Source organism: Sebastes fasciatus, chromosome 10 (genome assembly GCF_043250625.1).
Source record: "Sebastes fasciatus isolate fSebFas1 chromosome 10, fSebFas1.pri, whole genome shotgun sequence".
Taxonomy (NCBI): Eukaryota; Metazoa; Chordata; class Actinopteri; order Perciformes; family Sebastidae; genus Sebastes; species Sebastes fasciatus.
Genome location: NC_133804.1, coordinates 7953672 through 7981455, shown reverse-complemented (window position 1 = coordinate 7981455; position 27784 = coordinate 7953672). Strand labels below are relative to the sequence as shown.

At 40.9% G+C, this 27784-nt stretch overlaps 1 protein-coding gene across 3 annotated transcripts in view; it reads left to right on the top strand.

Annotated features, from left to right (window-relative positions):
- Positions 1-15089: 15089 nt before the first annotated feature.
- The window catches only part of LOC141774986 (F-BAR and double SH3 domains protein 1-like), a 43348-nt gene continuing 30653 nt past the window's right edge, over positions 15090-27784 (top strand). For 2 of the 3 annotated variants that reach the window (XM_074647865.1, XM_074647862.1), the window contains exons 1-2: positions 15090-15398; positions 15508-15612. In XM_074647865.1, coding sequence (XP_074503966.1) covers positions 15574-15612 — 39 coding nt within the window. In that variant the 5' untranslated portion in view covers positions 15090-15398; positions 15508-15573. Of the gene's footprint in view, positions 15399-15430; positions 15613-27784 lie in introns of those variants that run through there. The other variant, XM_074647863.1, reaches the window with a different exon arrangement.

Sequence of the window (27784 nt, the reverse complement as noted above, 5' to 3'; positions counted from 1 at the left end):
ATATGGGTATGATAAGATATAGATTAAGAGATATTTTCAGCATGGAGCCATACTGTATGAATTAGTTTCACCAGCAGAAACAACATTTGTTTACAGCTCTACAATATGCATTAGGTTAGTGTTCATGTTGTCAGCTACTTTTAGATTTAGTCCTAGTCTTAGTCCTGAGATGAAAAGTCTACCTTAGTTTTAGTCAGATTTAGTCAACCTCATCCTTTTTATATTTAGTCAATTAAAACACTTTACATTTTAGTCATCAAAAGATTGGAAAAAAATATATAATAATTTTAGTCTAGTTTTAGTCAAGACCATGATAATCAAACTGCTTTCAATGCCAGGTACGATTTTCACTTACAAGGAATTTGCCTTGGTGTTTGGTGCACACAATAAACATAAAAAGAGTCACCTTTTTTAGCACTGCTGGTGTCAAAGGTCACCGGGATGATTTGGGCACTTAAGTTCTAAACCAGCCCGAGAATGAAGGGGCCACTCGCCCTCTCTTGCTTCACCACTCACTTCCCACGTACACACACACTCTACACACTTGCTCCGTTCCAAATCACCTACGCTACTCTTAAAACAACTGGCTATAGAGACGGCCATTAGTATTTTCATGTTGGCCACCATAGTTCACCTACATGGTTGGCACACCGGAGAGGTTTAATTCTGCAGCCCCACCGCTAGATGTCACCAGATCTCACACACCGGACCTTTAAAACTAATATAGATGTTTTTAGGTGAGCCTTTCTTTTAGGTGTCTCAAATCCGTTTTGCTGCTGCCCCCGTCCACAGCACTGTATTGCTTTGCTTTGTTTCTCCAAACTGGGGCATGCTGACCACCTTCTACTGTAGGTAATACATGGACTATGGAGAAGTACCTCATACAACCCCACTTCAAAACACCTGAACTATCCTTTTAAGGTGTTAAAGTGATTTGATTATACCAAATAAAAGCATAAAGTTCTTTAAGTAAGTCTCGCTGTGTGTTTTCTCCCTTCAGCACCTTCATAGATCGCTTTAACACCAGATTTGATGCTGTGACAAAGATCCGAGGAGAGACCTTCTTCTTCAAAGGTCTGAATACATCACAAACTGACTCCTTAGGAATGTCAAATTAGGAAATAGACATTAATAAGTAGTTTGTCTGGCTCTGGTTAGCATCACCATGCCTTTGCATCTCCTCCATTCTGTCGTCCCTCCAGGTCTGACGATGTGGCGGGTCAATGGTGGGGGCTTGGTATCAGGGCGCGGGTCGTCAGTCAGAAGGCCGTGGAGGGGTCTACCTCCTGACCAGCCTCGGCTTCACGCTGCGCTGGAGAGGAAGTCAGATCATGCCATCATCTTCATCTGTGGTGTATAATCTAATAATGTCAATACACTATGAATGTTACGTGTAGATTAATAAATTAATCAGTTACTGAGTCCATTCATAAGAGACTGAATGTAGACCATAAAGACAAACACAGTTCACTGAATAAAAAAAAAAAAAATGACACAGCAAAACGGTGCTCACATTGAAAGCTGATTGCTACCCAGTTCTAACGTCTGTGAAACCATCTGGATCAGCTCAGTACATTTTTCCAAAGCAGTATCATTGGTCATTCACCCACAGCATGGATTTTTCTTTGATAAATGTGGAGTGAATCAGCAGGTCGTGTCTTGCTTCAGGTTCCTAGTTCTGGCTTTTCAGGGAGCTGTCCCTGTAGGAAGGTTACCCTCAGCCCCTGTCTGCCCTCAGGATGGGGGTGAGCGTAGCGTGTGGCCTGGTCTGGGACCCAGAGGAGGGTCCCCCTGTGTGGGGCAGCGTGGGAGACGCTGAGGAAGAGAAGCAAGAAGATAACTGGACACAGCTGCTCAGACAGGGCGTCGGTGGCATCACCACCGACAGCGATGGTGAGGACAGCAGTCATATTTGTGTCTGTGTGTCACGTTAGATGTGTCTGTCCTTATCAGGACCAAATTAACTGCCCGGGACAAGGGGATGAGGTGAGAACCTTCTGTTGCTTCTCACTTGTACAAGTGTTTGGCTGATGAATTTAGGATGTGAGTTAAAGTTCAGGATGAGGTTCTTTGGTTATAGCCCCCATCCCTTAACTCTTGACTATACAAATCTGAGCTAAATTCACACACACAATTCAAGAGTACTGCTTTAATGATGAAAAATCTGCGTCATTTGTGTTTGAAAATTAAGGCCTGGTTTCCTGATGTTCATAGACATCACTGGTGTAAACAAACCTTAGAGTAACTGAACATGGTCTAATAATTTGGCTTGTGCTGCCGACTAGTGGTGACATCAAGCGTGGCTGTTTAGTACCATGCTCCATCACAGATGGCTTACATATGTATCTTTTTTATGTACATTATATGTCATAATGAATATTTATAACAAGAAAATCACATGACGATGTGAAAACAATGCGACAAAGTGAAAGGGTTCATTCATAGTGATGAGAATAAGCACCTCCCCTCGGCTTTAAGGAACTTTTAGCTTATTGTTTATTGGTCCGGCTGTAACTTGGCTGTTCTGGTTCACTCTCATGCTCTCATAGCTCTGATAAACCCACTGTACCCAGACTTGTGAACATAGTGGAGCATTTTTAGCAGCTAAAGAGAGTTATTTTCTTAAGAGTTGGTGGAGATTAAAAACAGAGCTAAAAGAGAGAGAGAATATTGGATTTACATTCATCAGATGACACAAACACGACTCCTAGTGAAGGCTAATGTTGCTCTGTGTCTGCTGGATGTGTAGATAGGCGACTGTTTGCTATAACAGTTTCACCATATCAACAGAAGTTAAGCATGACCAGAGGTTTTACAGACCCACGATGGACAGATAAAACAAGATCTAAATCGGTGCAGCAGAACTAGATTCCACGCCTTCTCTTTTTTGTTAAATTTGGTGCTTATACATTACCCACAATGCAACTCCAGCAGTTTGTTTGGAGATTTGATGTGATATGCTCGTAGTAGCTAATGTCGCCTTGAGCTGCTACAGCCTGCAGCAGAGATGACCAGCCACTACAGAAGTAAGATCACTTCATTCTAACTCCCACCTCCACATCTGATATCCAGTTTCACATCTTAAACCCAGAGGGCAGAAAAGCATAGGTGGACCAGAGCTTTGTGAAAGGGGGAAATCTATGTATTGAACTTATGGATCCACACTGCAATGACTTCAGCACACAGAAGTAGTCGTCTCAGTTGTGACCAAGTGTCCCTGTAAAGCTATTTTGGACCTAATGAATCCGTTTTCATCTTGAAGATAACAGTTTGTTTTTCCAGAAATTACTTCTTATTGGATTAAAGTTCATACAAAGATGCATTTAGAGGTTTAGAGGCTCTTGTTGATATAGAGATAGTATTGCGGTTGGTTTCTGCTATGCTGCACATGCTTTTGAGACTTTTTGAACTCTGAAGATCATCAGATACACTATAAGGTTAGACCATACGGTTAGGATCAACATATTCCTTCTCATAGGATTTAATAAATGAACTGCTTTAAATTTGTGATCTTGTGTAAAGCATATTGTAGGCACTGTGCTCTCAGACCACTCTTTGAGTTGAATAAAGATAGGGAGGAAGTTGCTCTGCAGCAGAGTCATATGAATATAGCAACATCTGCTCCACAGTCTTTGTCAAATTCTTGCAACATAGCTTATATAACATAGCTTTATTTATATTATGTGTGCTTGTTTTTATAAAAATGTTTTTTCTTTTTGTGCAAAAATGCCTATCCATGAAACATCAACCCATAATAAAGTAATAAAATCAGGTGGTCTAGAAACATTTTCTATCACTATAATAATGTGATAATGTGCTCACTAGAGAGTCAGGAGAGCATGTTTGATCTCTCAAACAAGTCGGGATGTTCCCTGTATTTCTGTAATTCCTATTTCACAGCCACGAGGGGGTGCACACAAGCATAAATTGAGGCTGATGTATGGATTTTAATAAAGCTGCATCAATCAACATTTTTATACTAAAAATGGATCAAATGACTAATGAGAAATGGTTGTAATGATGAAAGAAACTAAACACCGGCACTCACAGATAAATTGTCTCCTTATTTATTGTGGATAAACCAAATGTCATCATCAGTAGAATCAAACCAGCAGAAAATAATATTGTAATTTATTTACAATAATCTGTGAATGAACTGCCCAGAAATGGCCTCTCCTAAGATCTCAGAAACAATGAGGACTATAGTGTCACAAGCTAAAAGATATCAAACTGAATGCTGAAGACTGGAAACATATGCCAAGAGCTATACCATACAGATTAATACATGGGGATACACATAAATACATGTAAAAACAATTTATAATACAGAAAAAAACTTAATAATGTAAATACATTCACATTGTATATGACCTCTATTGAGGAGAAATAGTAATACAGTTAGTCTTTGCTTAAAACTGTCCAAAATGTGCTAATGAATGTGAAGAGAGGGCCAAACTACCCAGCATCCCCCGAAATACATAGAAATAATCCAAATATAGAAAGGACAAATAGCATGTTAAATTTAATAAAGAGTTATATGACCCTGTTAAAGGACCAGTGTTTAGCATAATTAGTGGGATCTATTGGCCGAAATGGAATATAATATTAATAAGTATGTTTTCTTTAGTATATAATCACCTGATAATAAGAATGATTGTGTTTTTTGTTACCTTACAATGAGCTGTTTATGGGGTCATACACATGCCGTGTCTAAAACGCCAGCTGTGCTGCTTTTTCTTCTTTCCAAGGTGCTTGGGAGGTTGCACTCCTGTCACTCTTTCCGTCACTAAACAACCAAAACCGTCGTGCTGCGATGACGACGATGATGAAGCTGTGGTAATTTAGCAGGAAGCTTCACTGACTAAGCACAATCGAAACAAAGATAAATGCATTTCCAGCACCGTAAATCCCTCACGGTAGCTTTACACGTGATTTCCTCTGTGTCAGTGTGGCTCATCTTTCAACCGGATGTTGTGACGTCCTCAGACAGAAAGGGTGACGCCAGTGAAGTAGTCCATGGGACAGATCGTAAAGCTCTGGCTAGTCCTGCAATCAAATAAATTAACTTCTCCTCCATATTTACCGTAGAATTATGTTTACGGAAGAAAGAAAAGACGGCTGTGATTGGTTGCTCCTCGTCACATGACATACAGTGCGCGCTGTAATGTTCCAAAAGTTGACCTTTGGGGCCCATTAAGGCCCCAAAAATAGGTGCTTGGGAGCACGTTTTCACACTATTGAAACATGGAATCCTAATGTGTTTGTTTGAGTTCAAATGTGGCCAACCCCCAGGTGAGCACCATTAGCATCAAGGGGTACATCACGTTCCCCAAATTTACTTTAAAACACTTGTTTTTTTTACTTAGTTAAAAAAAGAAAGTTGACTGAGAGGGTTTTGAAAAAAGTCCCTCATCTTTGTCAGTGCAATAGCTGTTAAAGTGCAGCCCAAGTACCCCCATGGTGTGATCTGAGGGACAAATTTGAACCCTAATGCTGTATGCAAAGGAGTTGCCTCATTTCCAATTTTCAGTTCACTTCAATTACTTCAAATTTAAAACTGTGCGACCGTAACTCGGGAGAGAAACTACGTTTCCCTCGGTACGTGATTGAGAATGCATTTTAGTTGTATGAAAACATAATTTTTAGGAGACAGGGCCGACCTGTGTGTGTTGTAATCAGAGCTTCTCTGGGCTTTGTTGACATCCATTGGGCCCGTAGAGCATGCGCGGTAGCATCCGCTCGGTCACATGGCTCGGTCACATGGCTCGGTCACGGGGTCACACCGTCGTCACGGCTTGCGCTCCAGCCTCGGTCTGGGTCTCATTCACATGAACGGAGGAAGGGAAATAACTCTGGATTCAGCTATTAGTGCATTTTACAACTTTTAGGACCTAATGATTTAAATAAGGGCTATTAAAGTGTTCATACTGGGGAGTTGATTCACCTAAAAATAAATTATCCTCTGAGTTACAGACGTCTCTTTCCCAATGTAAGTCTATATGGGAAAAAGTATTTTTGGGCCCAATGGCATCACGTGACAGACACGGAAGTTTAGGACCTTTAAGATCAGTGGGGTCAAGTGTGTGTGGGCCTTTTATTACTGGTTATTAAATAGCCACTTTGTTTCCAGCTGTACGCATACTAAATTAAGCCTGAACACTGGAGATCACAAAACCCTGCATGGTGTGCTCATCAGGAGCCATCAGGATCAGTCCTATCCTCCACTGTCAGCATATGTCAGCCCTTCAGAAAAAACAGCCAGTGTTTCACATTCACTTCCAGGGATCCAAGACCAAGACCCGGATCAACAGTCTTGGGAGTTCTTATGGGATCATGTGGTTCTAGGTATCAGAGCATCGGGTTGAAAGATGGAAACGGCCGATACATTACAGACTGAAATGTATTCGAACAAATTCCATTCAGTAAAAGAAGCTGCACATGTTTTTGCTGAATGATTTATCTCAACACTCTGACATCCGACACGGGAACTCCCCCAACTGGATTACTTCATCACTGAAAAGGGGAATCCTCAGATTCCACATCATCTGCGTGATTTACTGCAAGCGCAGCAGAGAGCTAGCTGTGGTTGCCCCATTACTCATAGACAGACCTGTAGTAAGATAAGCTGCATTCCTTCACGCTCATATAAACTTCAGTACTTTCAGATAACATTAAGGAAAACTGTGAGTCAGACTAAGTATGGAACATTCTCTTTCTAGTTATGCCTCTAAAATCAAAGCTCTTCAGTATAATATAAAACTCCCTGCTAATTCAGTTTTTTTATTAATGCATATGAAACTATTAAGATGCACAAAGATAATACCTCAGGTCAGAACATTTTCAATCACTCTTTGTGACAAAGAGCCACTCTCATAAAGAGAAGAACTGAGTGAGCTGTGGAAGTTCGTGGGAACACCATGAATTTTCCCTTTCAGTCTGCCCTGCGTTCAGACCTGTTTGTCACAGCAGAGATAAGACAAGCCAGTTGACTCTCTCAATACGATGGCTATCTCAGCCATCATATTGCTGCTGGCCACAGAAATCCCTTTGAACATTTAAATTAGTCAGCCTTTCTGAGTTGAGAAATTAAGAGCTTTTTCTGTTTTCAGATTGACTGACAGGTTCTTTTTTTTGTTAGGAAAAAAGAAAGAAACAAAAATTAGCCATTTTAGATATCATGCAACCAAGGCATTTAACTTGTACACATATAGATAAAATCACACATAAACCTTCCCAGAAGAATCAAACAGCCTCAACATTTTCATTTGCAAAAGTTAAATTTAAAAGAAATCTACATTTTAAGGGACCTACATGGATGTCCTGATACCACACTATGGTTTACTAGAACTATACATTACAAACTTTGTACTAAGGAAGCTAAACTTAGAAATGAAATGTAACTTTACATCTGGATGTTCTGCCAGACAACATTTAACCCTCATCCTATCAACTGGGGTCCCTGCAGACCCCAGAGGTCTACTTTTTGTCATATCTCTTTTTTTTAAGACTTTGTCAATCAATTTGTTCCTAACGACTTCATGTTTTCTGTTTCTGTTTTAATAAAGTGCTTTTAAAAAGACTGATGTATTGGGCTCCTAGGGGACCCCAGTAAAAAGCACTCAATAGCCTCCTATGCAGTTTTAATAGATGTTTGTCCTAATTAATCAGGGGGTAGGGGCACTCTGTCAGTCATTGTGAAGGAAACACACACAGATGCAGCAGACGCACACTATTATGCAAATTAATTGTTACTTTCCTAAAATAATAATAATGTGTTTTTTTTTTCTTCAGATGACATTAATTACGTACTGTAGGTTGGTAGGATGAGGGTTAAAGTGCAACTTTAAAATCTTTAAAAAGGGTTCATTTTACTTTCTGGTCTTCAGAGAATGAGACTTGCTCAGGTGTGATCACGTGACGGAAATATGGGGGACGGATTGTAAAGGCCTGAAACGAACGAGTCGACGAGGAACACGTTGAATAACATTTATAAATTGATAAATATAGATAGTATAGATTGATAAAGAGATACAGTTCATTAAAAAATATTTTAGATATTTTAAAGTGTGTCACAGATTTCAAACAAAGTAGAATATTGACTTGTATACTTTAACTTATTTCAGTTGTTTTTTATTTAATGTGCACTTAATGAATTGTCAAACTGGGGTCTGAAAAGCATTTTTGTCTTCATGAATAATTCAGACTGAGATCATCAGCACTGCAAACAGGATTTTGGTGTAGAAGTATAATTATGCAAACTGTTATCTCTCTCGTGTTATTGGATTGTTCTCTCACTGTTGGTGAGCCCATTGAATCTGTACTGAATTGAAAATCAAAATATGTAATAATAATAATGATAATAAATATATTTATTGTTATCGTATTTTTAACACTGATGCAATGAGACACATTACTTGAAGCACATTACTGACTGTGAGCAGGTTTCAGTAACTCAGGAGTCCTCTTGACGGCCTTGAACTTCTCTAACACTGAGGAGCTAAAACCCACAGCAGAAGCCTTAAAGTTAGGACTGACACGCCTCTTATTTTCTCCTAACTCGGCCTAACCAGATCTACTGGGAAGGCGTATAAATAGCACGACATTTTTAGGACATTACGTGTCATGATTACGCATTTTAGACTTTTTGCGCGTCATTTACGTACGTGCCACATCGTTACCGCGAAACCGTGTTTAGGCAACAAAACCACTTGAGTTAGGTTTAAGAAAAAACACGGTTGGGCTTAAAATAAGTACGTCAACTGAGTAAAATACGTACGTAAACAACGTAGCATAAGTACGGAAAACACATCACAAGCATGACAACAAAATTGGGACACAATCAACGGTCTCCTGGTTGAAGTCCTGTATTTGTTGGACCCATCCACCTCACCTCCCTCCATCCACCATCAGCAGTACCATCAGCAGTCTCTCTCTCTCTCTTTTTATCCTACGTCAATAGCTCTGAGCGTAGCATGTTCACGTGCATGCCTTTACAGTACAGTCAGTGCAGACTACATGGCATGAAATGAGGCGGCAAAAGCAACAACGCCGTTGTTATTACACAGGAAATGACTTACTTGCCGTGTCATTCATACACCGTTTGGTGAGACCGCACTTCGGATGTTTTGTAAATATGGACGACTTTGACTCTGTGATTCCATACTTGTTATTAGTGTATTATTATGGTGGGTAGGGTGAGGATTGGGTTCATAGGGCTGCTGACTAATATCAGTGACTCAAATTGTTTCTTTGTCCAGATTGATTACAGAGAACAGTGGTGTCATAGCAAACCAAAGCAGATAATGCGGTATAATTAGTGGAATATTTTGTCGTGATGAACTGTGACTATGACTGTTGGCTAATAATATCTGCAAACCTGCCACAAACAGACCGGGAGCTCTGTGGGTTAAAGTCAAGGACCCTCAGAAGACCAGCTGAGGCAGAGAGAACAATGCAGGCTGCTAAAACCTTCTGTGGCAGAGAAGGAAAAGGGACATGCAATCATTCTAAACAGGTCTCAGCCCTGTTGGCTACTCGCAGACAATGGTTAACTTTATCCACCGTGTAGTTCATCCAGATCTGCCCTGCTTCACATGGGAGTCTATAGACTGGATCAGTACTGAAGAGTACTTCAGTACGAGTTGGTGAGTAGAGAGTACTTCTTCACTTTCCCCCACCCACATTTTCCAAGCGGTCCAAGGATGAACAGAACAGATACACCGGATGGGTTTGGCTCTATTTATAGCTGGAGACAGCAGAGGATGTGAAACCCCTACAATGGACTGAAGGCAGGTAAAGAGGAGTCTGTCTCCAACAGCTCGGCTGGGACGGTCCTCTCGAACCAGACGAGCAAATTCAGCCAGACAGCGTGGATGGGAGCATATAGGCCTCCAGATTCTGATTTACAGAAATCTCCTGACATTAACAAGAAGCTCACTTTTATTCACAACATCACTCATGACTGCGAACTTCAAGAGGGAACGTATTCTTTTGTTTTTCATCGGACTTACTTTTAACACTCATCAAGGTGCCTATGCGAGGCTTATGAGGGATTTTCACCAATACTGTTGAAGCTTGTGAATCTTTTGGCTCGACCGACCTGAAAAAGTGAAGTGAAAGGAGACTCTGCCTTGGAACTACAAATCAAGCAAGGAGTCAACTTTTTATATTTTTGCTTATGGATAGCTTCAGTTTATTGTCATAGACTACAAAGCAATTGATTTGACAGACCCAAGCCACCTGAGAGGTTTGTGAGAAGAAGCTAATCTCAATCAATTTAAGACCCCCAACAAGGGATTGATCATGGGTCTTTGCACAAGCAAGTCCACCGTCACCCTGGATCCCAGCGCTCATACCCTGAGCGCAGACCGAGCCAGCCGTCCAGCGGGGGAGGGAGTCGACCCTGAAGGGACCCCCATTTTGGATGAGGGCATCCTGATGGTTCTGCCCTTCAAGAGCAAAGCGGAGGGTGGAGGAGGAAGAGGAGGAGGAGGGACAAAGAGTGGCGGGGCCATCAACCAATCAGCCAAGGGCTACCTGGAGCTGGGGGGAAAGGGAGGAGGAGGAGGAGAGGGGGATGCGCAGACATCACGGGAGGCAGAGGAGGAAGATGAGGATGAGGAGGGTGATGAGGTGGAGGAGCTGCTCAACTTCTCAGACAGCGTGGGGAGTCTGAAGAGTGAGTACCTGGAGTAAAGAGGAGGAAGATGGGAGGTGAGAGGAGAAGAAGGAAGGGAAATGATGAAGGACGATGTACTGTTTTTTATGCCGGTCTTTGTAGTTGCTGAATGATTTTAAATAAATTTAATTTTCTGCTTTGGAACTTCTGGTGGCTGACTCGTTTTGTGTTTCATATTATAATTTATTATATAATCACAGCTGAAATACATGTTCGTCCACAAAATAGCGTTTATAATAGTATTTCTCAAGCTGTAATTAACTATGTTATTGCACATGTAACCCACCTAATGGAGTCTGGAGTCAAGCGAGATTATTGATATCAAATTCATCTGTATGTGTCCAGAGCTGGAACAGGTTTAGCCTCGCTTTGCAAAAGAGACTGAAAACATGGTGAAACTACTAGCCAATAGCTCTGTAAATATTGAGTAGAAAACGACACCTTAAAACAACTCCAAAACAGACGTATTCACACACGATATATTGCTTTCGATGTAAGAAGAAATATAAATGTAAAAAAAGTTGTTGTAGACATTCAACTTTTAGAAGTAGTCTCCACCTTGTTAATCTGCAGCCAGCCGGCGTGGCCACGTGTCTTTGCTAGCTATAGTCATCTACATTTTTAGGCAGTAGAGTTATGATCCATGTTAGTTAAAAAATGTAACTAATTACTAATCATTATCTTATTACACTAATGACTCACAGCAGAAGTTGTTGGTTGCATTGCTTTCCCCATTCCAACAACTCCAAAGCCTCCATGTTGATACTACTATAAGGTTCCTAATATGTTTTGGAAGAAACATAAATTATGTTCACTGGCAACATTATTTTCAGTTCAGTCCAGGCAAGTGTTGCATTGTCACTCTCATACTTACTCAGTCACTCACTCACAGTCATCTTCAACTGCTTATCAGGGGACCCCAAACTTCCCTTTCCTGGGCCACATTAACCAGCTCTGACTGGGGGATTCCGATGCGTTCACAGGCCAGAGTGGAGATATAATCTCTCCACCTAGTCCTGGGTCTTACCCGCGGCCTCCTCCCAGCTCGTCGTGGCTGGAACACCTCCATATGGAGGCGCCCAGGAGGGGCATCCTTACTAGATGCCCGAACCACCTCTGCTGGCTCCTTTCAACGCAAAGGAGTAGCGGCTCTACTCCGAGTCCCTCACGGATGACTGAGCTTCTCACCCTATCTCTAAGGGAGACGCCAGCCACCCTCCTGAGGAAACACATTTTGTCCGCTTTTACCGCGATCTAGTTCTTTCGGTTATGATCCAGCCCTCATGACCATAGATGAGATTAGGAACAAAGATTGACCAGTAGATCGAGAGCTTTGCCTTCCGGCACACGCTCTCTTTTTGTCACAGAAGCAAATGCACCCCCGGTGCTCTGATTCTCCGGCCAATCTCACGTTCTATTGACACCTCACTCGCGAACAAGACCCAGAGTTCACTGTTTAGTTGCATTTAACTGAAAAAGCAGTTTGAGTACATTTCATTTTATATTTATCGTCTCCCCTCGTTGATGATCTTGTTTGTTTTACTGCACCGTGATAAATAGTTTAAGGGGTGGTGGAGCTAAACCTGCAGTATCTTATAAAGTAAACAAACATTGGTCATAATAGTTGTATTTCTTTATAATATTGCAATACTCTGGTGGTATGAGTTTTGTCTAGTGCTTAAAGAGCTGGTTTAAAGGCTACAGCCTGGTCTAGCATACTGCTAAATACATCACTTTAATGCTTTCATTCTGCATTCTACTGAGGAACGCAGTATGCAGCCAGGGTCATCTCCAATTAGCCTCATGTACTCAGATTCAAACATTTGTGTTGTGACTGACTTGAGTTCCTTATCATCTTGATGCAGGGAATGATGAAACAAGTTGGAACAAGTAGGAATAATGCCATGACCGCACCGATGGGCGTGAGCAGGGGGCGTGTCACTTATCTCGTTTCACTGGTATCCGTGAGCTGTTGGGTGCATGTGTGGTGGTGATTGTGAACCATGGGGATGCATGTCGTTGTATGGTGGTGGAATCCATTCATAGTGGCTGGCGTGGATCCAGGGGGTCCTCGCCACCGCTTCTGCTTCCAGTGCTTCCTTCTGAAGTCTTGGTGAGGACCCAGTCCCCTGGTTTCAGGGAGTGGAGCTTCCCTTGGGCTGGCTGTGGCAGGGCATCTTCACCTGTTTATGGATGTCTGATAGAGTAGAAGACGATAATGGCGACAGTAACGTAACATTTCATCATCACATTGAGATGTGGAAGGGAGCGCAAGTCGTCTGGACCCATCCCTATGCTCATGGGTCTCACAAAAAGGATTTCATATGGACTAAGCCCTGTTCCTGCCCTAAGTCTGAATCTCATGTGCATGAGGACAACAGGTAAGGCTTTTGGCCAGCTGAGACCTGTCAGTTTGTTCCTGAGTGTCCGATACCTCCAGTTATTACAGGGACGTTGGTAGCAAAGAAAAAATATTAACATTTAACAAAACATTTAAAACAAACTTGTTCCATATTAATTCAGGATTACAAATGTAACTATATTTCCTTCCGAACACCGTTTCTGCAGCACATTTGTGGAAGAGCCTTGGAACTTGAAATGTAAAATATTGCTGAAAAATGCTCCGATTAGCAATCTAAGCTTTTAGGTATTATCTAGTTGACAAGACTGAGCATCAGAGGTCTCACAGTAATTGTTTGATTCTTTTCCATTATGGATTTAGTGTCAAAAAGAATGCAACCAAACTATTAGCTGAATGGGGAATAAATTAAATTGTGATTTTCTAAAATTCAACCGGCAGCAGCTTGGCTTTTCTATGGTTTTAAAAGTGAAACCATTTCTTTTGTACTTTGACACTTTTCCTCTACACCATGTAATGAACTACAGTTGCCTTGTGTTTGTTGGACCCCTACCGCCTGTCCTGTTTATGTCTTTTTGCTCTTTAAACTACGTCACCACACTTCCGGCGCACTGTCTCGGAGCGTTTACTGTTGCCGCGGATGGGTTTACGTTGTAGTCAATGGGACGCCTGGTGCATTTCATACCGACGCTAAAGGGTGCCTTGTGCGGCGGTATCGTACGCCGATGACTGTGAGAAAACCTCGGTATTTGATTCCCTGCGAGTGAGAACGGGCTGGTCAGAGAGAATCGTCACTAGCGCGACTGCACAAACCAGCCATCTTTAAATAGCCAAACTCCCGTCAATGGCGGCCGCAATTTCCAATTTACTCTACCAAGATTTTAAAAAGATGGCAGCTTGCAAAACTACGCCGACACATTCCGTACACTCCACCGTACAACTGACAAAGTGCAGATCCTTTGAGCGCCATTAAAATGATTCAGTGAATGTCCAGTTGAAGATGATGTCATGGCAGTTTCATGCACCGTCGCTACGGCAATCAGCTGAGAATCCAGCCTACACTGAAGGGTTAGAGAAAAGGACCTGCCGTACCACGCAGCGGAAGCCGACCTTTGACTCGGCTCATTCGCGAACGTCCGATCTCTGCAGCCAAATCCTGTCAGCGAGCTAACGTTGTGGCTGGCTGGCTAAAGTGAGCTAATGTTGACTTGCAAATCGGTTCGGCATTTCCGCAACAGTACAATTTTACTTTTAGCTAATTTAAAGTTTGACTGGAGTCAGTGGGCCAAGCAGTTTCATTCAACACAGCCTATATTTAATTCTCAGTTCATGATCACAGTTAAGCTAAATGGTTTCATGATTGTTACCTTTGTGAACAGTCAGACTCCTGTGTGGATTGCTGTGGCAAATGATCAGCGATGTGTTTTTGTCAGTTGCTGACATTAGTATGATAACGTGACACGAGCAGTCATCTCCTGGGTGAAAGCCCTGTGTTTTTTGTTGTTCTTTGAGTGCATCATAAATAGACTCACATGCGGCAACAGTAAACGCTCTGAGAGAGTGCGCCAGGAGGTGTGACAAAGCGGTGGTATACGACGAGTCGGGATGAGAATGTGTTGAACACACAGAGACACATGCCTCTCCAATATAAGCCTATCAGTATTATGATGAATATTCATTATGATCAAATACATACATACAAAATCAATTTAAACAATCAAGTTGATTGTCAAGTTGTTCCACTGTTATGAAGTACATCAGACATATTTGCTTTCACACTTGTAAAACAAAAGAATCAATGCATGGAAATGCTTGGTCAACAGAATTTTGTACAACTATAACACAATATGATTCAACGGAATGTCAATAAAAGATAATAATATCGCCCGGCCCTACTGTCATGAGACTTGCATCTCTCAAAGGCACACCAGAATACATATTTTAATGTGATTTAAACAGTGAGTAGGCTACTGGATGATTCTTACCAATCATGTTATCCTGACAGCTCTTACAGTTCAAGGTATCCTCGTATGATTCTACAAAAAAGTTATTTTTTGTGTGTTTCTCTGCGGACGTCCAGCAACACGAGTGATCAGTGCACCCCGACCTTCTCCCTACGCTGACTTTGTCGCTCTAAAACTACGTCACCTGACTTCCTTAGAGGCAGCCCTGCACGTCTTGGCCAAGCCCCCAGGAAGAGCGCCGGGCTTTGAAGCAAATTTCAAAGCCCTGTAGTGGCCAAACGGTGGTACTACAACTTTCTTGTCCGTCACGTGATGCCATTGGGCCCAAAAATACTTTTTCCCATACACTTACATTGGGAAAGAGACGTCTGTAACTCAGAGGATAATTGTTTTTGAGGTAAATCAACTTGAATAGCCCTCATTTAAATCATTACGTCCTAAAAGTTGTAAAACGCACTAATAGCTGAATCCAGAGTTAATTTCCTTCATCCGTTCATGTGACTGAGACCCAGATCGAGGCTGAAGTGAGGGCTGGGAGGCGGAGTTAAAGGAAACGCTACTGCGCCTGCTCTATGGGCCCAATGGATGCGGAAGATCGCCGGATGATCCGGGTACTTTATCACTTGGCAGTCGAGCCATTTTGACTTCATGCTCCACTGAGCAGCACTCACAGGAATGAACGGGAGCCCGTCTCCGACGCTGTATCCAGTTCTCTTTATACATCCATAGTCCTGGCTCATGATTACGTGGGTTATACTGTACGAATTATAGTGCATTACTTTTCGTAGGTATTTCATCGGTAAGTAGGAACAATAAATGAGAACAGCATGTACAGTTAGTTAAATACCTGCATATATTATACTCAGTTACCTAATCACAGGTGGTCTTCTGGCATTTCCGGCCATTAAGTTAATTCCAAAAATAACTCAAGGACACAGTTTAAATGGGATGACACCTATATGCAAATATGTGGCCTGTAAAGAACACCTGCACACCAGACCAACACCAATATCATACAGTCTTTACTGTCTTTGTTAGGCTTTTCATGTTCACTTATTTATGAAGGGTAGGCCTATCCACCTTATTCCTAGCCCCCATGATGCCTTGCGTGAATAATTGGCCTAACTTCCGTCGCGTTGTGTCACTGAATCATTTTCCATGGTAACGCTACGCTAATCCTCTCTCCTAGAGCGATTGTATTAATAAATCTAGTAAAACATGTGTGAACACCACCTATTACAGCTCAAACAGGATAATGTGATCATAGCTCTGCCTTCTATTATGGAGGGATGGGAGGATGACCTGAAGAAGTGGCCTCAGATAACCTACACGAGCATATTTAGCTACGTTATTGACTCCGTTGCTACAGACGGTGAAGAGATAAACAATCTGAAAAGCTCTGAGACAGATCAGTACTTCCACAGTAACAAGGTTTAGTTTTTTTCTACACAGATAACTGTACTGAAACTATTTGTAGTCAACTGCTGCCCTGCACTCCGTGTCATAAACTGCCTTACATTTTAAACTGTACAGAAAATAGTGAGAGTAACTGGCTGTCATTAAACAGACGCTACAATGCTGTGTCCTCCCTACACATGAACATCATAGCTGATGTTCTCCTGGCACTGCTGTCAGTCCTTTTAAGGACCCAACGTCTCTTCTCCGTTGGTCTTTCGTAGCCCAACTAACGTACACTAACTATATTCTGTAGGCTTACACTAACCATGTTCCGTACAGATGACATTTTCCGCCGATCATTGAATAAATACTTCTACATAAAATGTATATGGGTGTCATCTTCAGTTCCCCCTCTTTCATTCCCGACCAATCAGAGAGTCCAGTCCTGATTGCAGCTTGAGAGGGGAGATGACTAGAGCAGCGAAAATGTACATTTCAACTTAATTTATAATTCTCACAGTACTGTAGTCTGTATGAAATGATTATTATGCTATCACACGTTGTTAAATATATGATCCTTTGTTGAATAAATGCTTTAAAATGGGCATTTTTAATATCAATGGTGCACACTGACTGCTTGGCACTGCAGCAGCAACTTTGTCAACAACTTTGCACGTAATCCTGCGCCCAATATTGATGTTGCAGTCGTGTTATTTAATAAAAGGTCAATAAAGTTAAATTGAGTTAATTACATCAATTGAATATTTATCATTAATCGCTGTTGAAATCATGTCATGCGCTCTGTATGGAACACCGTTAAGCTGATCTTCCTACACAGGCGGAGACGTTACTTTTCAACAATTTTCTCAAAAACTCTTGTTCCAAAAGACATCAGTCAAAGTGTAGACAGTCTAATGGATATTCCCCCGGAGAATGAGCACACAAACAAGCTTGTATGGCTCTTAACAAAAGAGGAGTGCTGCCTGGCGTGGCGCTGAGGGGCGTAAAGTGTACGGAACACCGTACCAAAGCTCGGCAATGACATTTTAGAAAACGCTAATTTAATGTTAGTTAAATATCTGTTAAAAATAAAGCAGGATTTACTAAAGTGAAGGCAAATTACTTTTCAAAACAAGCGCCGTTGGTGGTTAGCCACTATGGTTAGCCTATGGGACTAACTAGCGTACTGCTACTTCCGCTACCTCACCAGAAGTTACAGACATAATCATTTCTATAGTAACACCCCCGAGAATAAGGTGGATAGAGTGCTACAGGAATGAGTCCTAAAACCTGTAAATGAATTAGCATTTTAGCACTTCCAGTTCCCTCGTCTGGAAGTCAATGGTTTTTAGTTAGATGTCTGAAATAAGGTCTGTGGTTAACACAAGCTGGAGAGATTTTAAAGTTTTGTTCTACAATATAAAATATGTCAGTAAATATCCACCTGGTGAATTTTGAAGCCTTTATGTGTCTTAAAAAAGTGGCTGAAGGAGACGACTAAACGTCATCATGCCGACTCGTTTTCAGCCTCGTTGTGTAGGCCTATACTCGCTCATACAACCGTGGTGTAGTTCGCTTTTTACTTCTGGCGACTGCATTCACTCTTAAAAAATCATAAAGTGGTGTTCATTTGTGAAGATTACTATACCACCTGCGACAACGTTGTCGGGGGTATATAGCACCACGTGTCCGTCCGTCCATCCGTTTTGTTTCCGGTGCAGAACTCGGAAACTATTTAACTTAGGAACTTCAAATTTGGTATGACGGTTGAAGGTGTGGTCTAGTTGTGCCTTTTGGGGGTTAATTTAAAAAAATTGGGGCATCCTGGATTTGAGGAAGGTGAGCTAATAACAAGCTACATTGTGCTCAATAGACTAATTACATTAGTTCCTAAAGGGCAAAACCTTTGGCCCTACTTTAGTAGGGGTCAAGCAGTGAGCGGGGGTATGTGAGCCATGCTCACTTTTGCCTTGTCTTGCTGAACAAAATGTGTAAATATCATAAACATTTGTTTGCCACAGGGATTATTTTCTGCAATAATCCAAAACCCAATGGAACAATCCCATAGGCTTTTTGTCGGGGGAACCAGGGCGAAGCTAACTTCCTAGTTGGCCTTCAAAAATATATCATCCCTGGAGCACTCTCTTTGAGATACTCTCTTTGTGTAGGGATTTAATACATAACCTGAAAATCCAAACAATCGGAGACAACAACACAAACTGCTCATTTACGCACAATTTTTTTTTGCTTTGGACACAATCTCATGAGGACAGTGTACTGAGGAGTAAGTTACACTTTATTTCGTTTCTCACCAGTGGTCTTATCTGCACTGAGCTGAAAATGAGCACCCCTACTATGTTCACTGCGTGCAACAAGTCTCAGATGTGGCAGGGTGGTTTTATTTTCTAAGAAAAACTACCGCAGTTATTCATCTGTTGCAGCACTCGTTTTCTGAGCCTCCCACTGACTGCAGCGATCAATACTCAATAATCACAGTATGAGGGGTAAGCATTGTTTATTCTGTTTGATGTGGTAATCAGTAAGATTTGCTGTTTTGGTCAATAATATTATCAGCTTGAGAGATAAATTGACCTTTTTCAGTTTTAGTCCTGTTATTTCTTTCACATAACAACTGGCACAACATGAGTAGGAAATGATTTCTTTGTAATTCTACTTTTCTTCTTATCTCAATGAGTAAAGGTTACAGTGGAAAACAAAGTAGCACATTTATTAATAATTTCATTTACCTTAGTCAGTGGAATTCTGTATGAAGTTTGAACCCTCACTGTCGCTCACAGTCGCATTTGTCATTAGCTGGAAATTCCTGGAGGATGCAGTTGAACAGTCTAACAGTATGTGTTAATTAACATGACATGTTATCAAGCAACCATAACCAGTTCTGTCCACACAGACGCCACTTTTAGCTTAACTTGGCCTAAGTGTCATCACACATGTAATCTCTATAAACAGCTATATGCATGGTTGTGTTGCTCTGGCTCTGGCTCTATCTATTCGGCGTGGAGAGGTGGTCGTGTTGCTCTGGCTCTATCTACCTGGCGTGGAGAGGTGGTCGTGTTGCTCTGGCTCTATCTACCTGGTGTGGAGAGGAGGTTGTGTTGCTCTGGCTCTACCTGTTTGGCGTGGAGAGGAAGTTGTGTTGCTCTGGCTCTATTTACCTGGTGTGGAGAGGAGGTCGTGTTGCTCTGGCTCTATCTGTTTGGTGACGCCAGGAAGCTTCTTGACATCCCCCTGAATCCACCTTCTCACATATGTTCACATTATATGTATTATTTTTTTGTCATATGGATTGTCTATGTTGTATTTTCATTATGCTGTTATTCTGTACACACAACATCTACAGTATTGCACGTCTGTCCATCCTGGAAGGGGGAGCCCTCCTTTGTTGCGATTTTTGGGCTATACAAATGAAATTGAGTTGACTTGACTTGAATGCAGAATCTGTAGGCAACGGTACAAGATTTTGGAATCGGAAGTGTTCTGTTTTCCGTTTGTAGTCCGAATGATATTGACCAATCACGTTTGATCGGGCTTTGTTCGCATGCAGGTAAACAGTCTGTGTGGAGCAAAAGAGGCAGAACGCATCGGCTAAAACACAATCTCTGTATAAGATATGGACGTAGTCTCCGTGACGTCACCCGTAGTTTTCTGAGAGACCATAGGGCGTCATTTAAAGGTGCCCTGTGCGTCCTTGTGCACAAGATAAACAAAACTGGGACCCAGTTTTCTGGGACCTACATGCTTGTTGTTGTGTACTTATATAGGATTAGGCAACAAAACCACTATAGTTAGATTTAGGAAAAAACAACGTGGTTGGGCTTAAAACTAATATGTTTGTACAGTGAAAATGTGTCTCTTTCGCTAGTGGTCACAGGGGCAACATGAGTTGAAGCCGTTGAAGTAGCGGCGCTGTGTGTGTTTGACCAGCGACGGTCATCCCTACGAACTACCCCCCGACCAGCCCAGCGCCTTCTTGGGTGTAAAACGTCCCCGTACATTAACTTAGACCCTAGTCCCTGTGGTCGAAACGCAATGAGTTCCTCAAAAGGGTCAAAAAGGGACTGTATACTTAAAATACCAAAAGTTAAAGTGCTCATTATTTCAGAATAATGTATAATATATAATTGGGTTATAATTATTGATGCATTGTGTTCACTTTAATGTTGCAGCTGGTAAAGGTGGAGCTCATTTTAATGAATTTATATACTGCCGGGTAGTTTTATCTATAATACGTCATCATTTATTAGTTGATTATGTTTTGTATTAATAATCTGAATCTGCAAAGTAACTAAAGTTATGAAATAAATGTGTATGAGTAAAAAGAACAATATTTCCCTCTGAGATGGAGTAGAAGTATAGAGTAACATAAAACAGAAATAATCAAGTAAAGTCCAAGTACTGCAAAATTGTAGCCTAATTAAGTACATTACATTTTATTATCACAAATCATAATTAATCTGGAAAGTAAACAACAGATTTTGAGGGACACATTTCCATTCATCAAAGATTAACACATGTACTTTGAATGTAAATAAGGTGCCAGAGTGCATAAAACACACACAACTAATCCCACATGAGCCCCTGGGCACACCTGAGGCTAACGCGGATACCCTGCCATGGATAAAGACCTACTGGCTGGATGAAAACCATTAGACTGCAGAGGAGGATGTATCTGGTATCTTTATCTTGCTTTCCTCTGAGCAGGGACGGCCAGGTCTTTACACAGAGGAGGAAATGCCGCGACAGTCATAAGCAGTCAGATCTGATCAGATAGCAGCATCATTCTTGCCACCGTGTCAGGGTCTTGTTGAGTAAAGACGTCCTGCTGTGTGGGAGCATCGTGACAACAAAAAAAATCATCAAACCATGGACACAAAGTGTAGGGAATCCCCGATAGTTTGGAAATGTCACATCCTGATGTGTTAAAAGCTGCAGACCTGTCGCCCATCCAATGACAAAGCTTCAGGAGCAGGTTCAGGTGTCTACCACAGGCAGCAAGACTTACAAGGTTTAGAAAGCTAATGCAGGTGAAGGCATAAATAATTCTCTGGACCTTTACAGTGACCTGATCTGGACTAGAAACACCAGCCAAGACAAAAATAAATTAATAAGAATTAGCCATTTGCATTGTGAGCGAGGACTTCTGTAGTAATGCTAACATATCCATCAGCCATAACCGGGTCCTCTAGGATGCTGCCTCTACTGCTGCTGCCTCTCTTCATCGCTTCTCTCGCATCATCCAGGCCAACATGCCTATCCAAGAACGAGTTCCGCGTAAATCTGAGCGTCTTGAACAACAGTGTGCAGGTAAGGTGGAATAATTCTATTGCATGTGACATCCATGTTACATCACATACATAGTTTGTTGCAGGCCAGGGAATAGTATTGTGAGTCATTAAATGTGGTCGTACTTTATTAAGACTGACGAAGTAATCGGCATTTAACAATGGATGAATCAGACCTTTCTTGCGAATGTTTTCAGTAATCTTTTCATTTTCCACCTCTTTATGTTAACATGTGTTGCAGTCTTAGCACAAATCTAATCATTTATGTTTATTGTTCAGTATAGTTATAGGCTGTGTTCAAGTATGTCCAGGGTTTGTTATATCATTGACAAACACTGAAGACTGTTCCCAGGCACGTAACCTCCTCACCGTCATACGAGAAGCAACAGTGAAAACTGATAATGTTGTGTGGGTGATGTGGGTAATACTGTAGATAAGTGATGAAACAAGCAGCCTATTAGTTATTGCTGCTGGGACAGAGCTGCTTATGCTGCTGCTGCTGCTGCTGCTGGTGATTTCTTTAACGTTGTTTCTTGTTTGGATTGACAGAACTGTCCTGACAACTGCAGCTCGGCTCATATCACTGTAAGTCTACCATGATGATATCTTCTTCTGTTGCTCTAACTCTGACTCTACGTCACCACTCTGAAACCCGCTCTTCTTCTTCTTTGCTTCCTCACCTAACTGTTTTACGGATTGAAATGTTTTCTGATTGCATTGCCTATTCAACCACATACACTCATGTATACAGAGCACTGGCTCTGGTCACCAAAGCTGTCCTTCTGTAATGCTGGGATGAAAGGGCAATTCACCATGTGAGATAATATTGACTTAAAAATCCAGTGTGTAACATATCGGGGGATCTATTAGCAGAAATTTAATATAATATTCATAACTATGTTTTCATTAGTGTATAATCACCTGAAACTATGAATCTGGCAGCGCGTCCTCTTGCCGAAGTCCGGCATGTTTCTACAGTAGACCAGAACGGACAAACCAAACACCGGCTCTAGAGAGAACCTTTCATGTTTTTTATGTTTCCTGAAGGACACCATAGACACGCTAAGGAAGGGAGGAGTGAGCGGAGGGGTATTCAGTTGGTTGCAATCTGAATGAAAATGCTTCGTGCATTATCTTAAAATGTCACAAATTTGAATTCATAACAGAAAAGTAGTTATGCCGGTGAAACACAGTGACTTTGTAAGTGTTACAATAACGGGAGGTAAAGCGATTGGGAACAGGGCACAGATAGTTTTTTGATTGAAATGTATCTACAAGTATGCAAAGTATAAATATTATGTAATTAATCTGTAAAAACACAAGAAAGTGTAAGTTTTACAAAAGGAGATTGTTGTGAAGAATTAGCTAACAATCTGAAAATGTTATTTTCATAGTGTGTGTGTGACAGAAACATGCAGACAGGTTCACGATACCACGATAGCACTCCGTATGATAAGACTGCTCTATTCTGCAGTGTCCACACACATTCACACACACACACAGCTTCAGCACCATCTTTACCACTTCCTCTTTGCTTTGCCGTTATCTCATCTGAACCAATTTCAGTTATTCGTGCATAGCTTTTGTTGACTGGTAGATGCATTATTGTTCTGTTAAGTTACAAAAGTTACATTTATTAATTATGGAAGGGATTGATTACAACAAACAAGACACCGCAAACATGGTTGATTGAACTGGACTTGATATTTGATAATACGTTTACGTCATCTCTTTATATGATCTCCTCAGGATACAGCATGCCAGTGTTTGAACCTCAACACGTCACTAGAGGTAAGTGTGTTTTTGTGTGTGAGTATAAGAGAGAGATGATTATCATTATTAACGTAATGGGAGATGAATTATTGTCTACTTGGTGTAGACATGGAAAATGTGCGTTACTCAGACAGTGTTTTCCCTCCATGTGTTAACTGTCTTGACGTTTAGTAAACTTACCAGAAATAGTCAGATGAGAAGATGGATTGAGCATCCAGCACAGAGATAGGCCATGAGACACGTTTAACTTAGTTTAGCACAAAGACTGGAAGCAGGTAGAAACTGCTAGCCTAGCTCTGTCAACAGTAAAAAAAAAAAAATACACCTTCGAACAGCGTTAAAGCTGTCCTATTTTTATCTTTGGATTTACATAGGGTTTTAGTGCCCAATTAAGCATTAGAGCTATGTCTTAAACTGCACGCATCATCTCAAAAGTCCTGTTGGCACTGTGTGATTGCCAAGTTTCAGAGAGGCTTAAAGGCTCAGAAATTGGACTCAATCTGAAACATATGTATAAATGAACTTTCAAAAAAAACATTTTATCTGAAAGGGACCTGAGGACTGTAAGAACCACATATTTTTATATTTATTTTAGTTATTTATTTAACTGAAATTATATTTTACTTTTTACCTTCATGATGGTCCATGGTTGATTGTGGGATTTTTTATTTCTTCAAAATTGTTGGCCGAACCAATTACATTTGAATGTTTTAAATCATGACCTGGTGGTAGCCACGGCTCGGTATAGTTCCAGACACTCGAGCACACAATACTGCTCACAGTTTCTTTTTCAATAAAGCCACACAATAATCAAGTAATCAAAAAAAAGCTGACAGCTGTATTCAAGTGAACTGAGTTTTCTCTCTCTGCCCTCTGGACAGGAATGTGGCTCTCGTGGTTTTGCCATTAAAGCCCTGAAATCCCTGCACCCCAGTAATTCCGCTGAGAAAGCCATCAAACATCTGACCAGAGCACTGGAAATTATGGGAAATAGGAACTGTACGGTGAGTCATCATGGTTGATGATTTGTGTTTGTGTGTATATATATATCATCTATGTTGTTAGCATTGAACTGCAGCTGCCTCCCATGAGTTTTTGGTCAGTTCACTCAGTATACCAGAGACTCACACTTTCTCTCATGTAAAACCAGAGAAAAGTCTTGATGAATTGGAGTAAATGGGGGCTGCGTTTAACAACAGCAAAATTATATCAAAACATCCGTTTACCAACTCTCTCTCTCACACAACTCATGCAGAATAATCCAAGTCTCATTAATCCAGTCGTATGCGCACTACTTCCCAAACACATTCTTCTTTACTTTAGTTTACTTACTTTACTTTGACTTTATTGTCCACCTTAGTGGACATTTGTCTTTGGCTTCTCTAGTACATGAAAGATAAATTCAAACATGACATGAAATTCAAACATTAAAAACATACAGTCGGCAAAACACTCTGCACTGTTACAAAGCATACAACCAACGTACAATTGTGCAAATGGGCAGGAAACAGCGGCAACAGATGGGGATAAGTTACACCTTTCAAAATACGTAAGGTCTTCCCTAGTGCAGTCATTTTGCATTCAGTGCCTGTATGGCATGGGGAATAAAAGACCTCTTATATATGTTCCGGCTCGCCCTTGGGACCCTAAATCGATGGCCAGACGGGAGCAGCTTTAGCTTTGCTAAAACCTGATTATTTACGCCACTTCGGAGTCGCACGGACGAGTAGTGCGCCTGCGCAAGCGTGAGACTGTTAATGCAGAAGTGTTTTAAATAGTAAGGTTGTAGCAAAATTGCATGCAAACACAAGACTTTTACCCAGGAGACCGCTGTTTGTGTCCCTTCTTCAACTAAAACCTACGATCTTTTCCTAACCCTAACCAAGTAGTTTTATTGCCTAAGCCTAAAAACTAAGTAAACCTACATTGAAAGTTTATTCTGAAAAGAAACTGTTTGCATGTAATGAGTGGAAATTATACTTTTCCTGTGAATACAAAAGTTTATTTTGAAAAGACAATATGCATGTAACGAGCAGAAACTGACTCGCCGTCGCTGACACATCCAAAACTGACACTGGAGGGCTACCTAGAGCGTCATAGTTTGAAGCGTAGGGCCACTGACCGAGCTGTTGGGAGTGAGAACGTGTTTGATATATAAGCTACTCTGTATATGTTATGTAAAAAAAAATATAGATTAGTGCAGCTATATATACAACATTGATGTCAATGTGCTTCTCCCTTCAGATGAAGATCGACCTCTGTGCGCTGTCTGGGAAGGTTTCACCGAAAAAACTCCATGAGAAACTGGCAAGCTGGCTGGAGCAATTCTCCTCAAAACAATAACCTCAGTTATCAGTGGTGACCTGTGAACCTGTTTCTTCTGTAATCCTCATTCCAATTCATTTACATTCATCAATGACAGATATAGAGTGCTCCAGGGATGACGTATTTTTGTAGGCCAACCAGGAAGTTAGCATCACTCTGGTTCCCTCCACAAAAACCCAGTGGGACTGTTCCATTGGGTTTGGGATTATTGCAAAAAGTAATCTCTGTGGCAAACACACGTTTATGACATCACTTTTATAATGTCTGAAGCGTGAATGCAATCACCAGAAATAAAAAGCTAACGTCATTTAGCCACTTGTTAGCAACTGCCTTTTTTTAAGACACATAAAGGCTTCAAAATTCACCCATGGGGTATTTGTAGAGCAAAACCTTCAAATCTCTTCAGCTTGTGTTAACCACAGACCTTATTTCAGGCATCTGACTAAAAACACATTGACTTCTAGAAGAGGGATGCTAACTCATTTCCAGGTTTTAGGACTCATTCCTGTAGCACTCTCTATTCTGCATTCATCAGTGTGATCACTGTATGTGTCAAAGCATATTTCTATGATTCATTTTCAGTATTTTAAAATTGAGCCGATTGCTGCGGCATCAGAGATGTTCTCACAATTTATTAGGCATTGTTTAGGACAAGACTGGACAATTTTTTGAGTGGGTTTTCACTCACAGAAAAGCTGTTTTCAGACAGAAGTAAAGAAAGACCCCAATTTTAAAAATAGAATAGCATAGACTGATACAAAAATAATCCCTCTGAATCATCACATCTGACCCACTAGCAGTGTGGTGCCTGGATTTTCTCTTTTCTTCTTATTTTGCTGTGTTCAGAACGTTCCTGAGTTTCAGCAATAACCCTTTATTTTTCTGATTCACTGCTTTGTTCTCACTATCGCCGCTCCCTCTCTTCATTCACCCTATAGCTCGCTCCACCATCGCTGCTCTCTCTCTCTCTCGTTGAGCCGAGGAGGAGGAACTTTGAATGCTGTGTGTTTACACAGATCAACCGACAACGGTTACATATTATACCTTTAAATAGGAGGAGAGAGGCACTGTGTCAAACCACTGTGTTTTCCACTATCAGGAGAATTTGTCCTCATATTTAAGCAGCGTACATAGTTCGGGACTGAATCAGACTTCAGTAGAATGCTGGTTTCCCCTCAGGCCCGGTTGACTGATGACATTTTTTAAACAACAGATATTGAGTCAAATTAAATGAATACATTAATCAATGAAATATCTGCAGAAATAAGTACTCGAGGAATAACTCAATAGGTGATCATAATTCATTCGTCTCATGAACATTCATCATATATTGTATCAATAATGGTAGATGCACTGTATTATTAATAACCACATACATTAATATTGAGATCCAATAATAGAAGTTAAATCAACACTCTCTCTGAATGTGCTGCATGACTCATATTTAGATGTATGTGAATTACAACCCATTTGTTAATGATAATATTAATGCTGAACATGAAATATAATGTATTTTTTTTAGACCTATTATTTATTTATTTATTATTAATTTGTTATTGTGTTGAGGATACATGTCAACTGATTCATTATTATTATTATTATTATTATTATTATTATTGTTATCCGATTCTACCACCATCCCACCCAGATGACCATGTCCTTGTTCATTCTTCTGGGCTCTTATGTAACCTTCTGTTTCTGTTCATGTTTTGTGAATCACTTTGTCAACTCTTGCTTAGTGCCACATCAATAAAAATTATTATTGTCATTAATCCAGTGTGTTGGTTTGTTTGTATAATCCGTTCTTACCCTAACTAGGATTTATATGACAAAGGAGACTATTATAGCTGCTCTCAGAATGCAGTGATTAATGTCATTAAAAAGAAGAGACAACAATCCAGACCAAGCGGGAAAATCGGTATCTTTTCAGATTGGGTAGAATTCTTAGATTAAAGCTACTATATGTATATTTTATGCAATAATT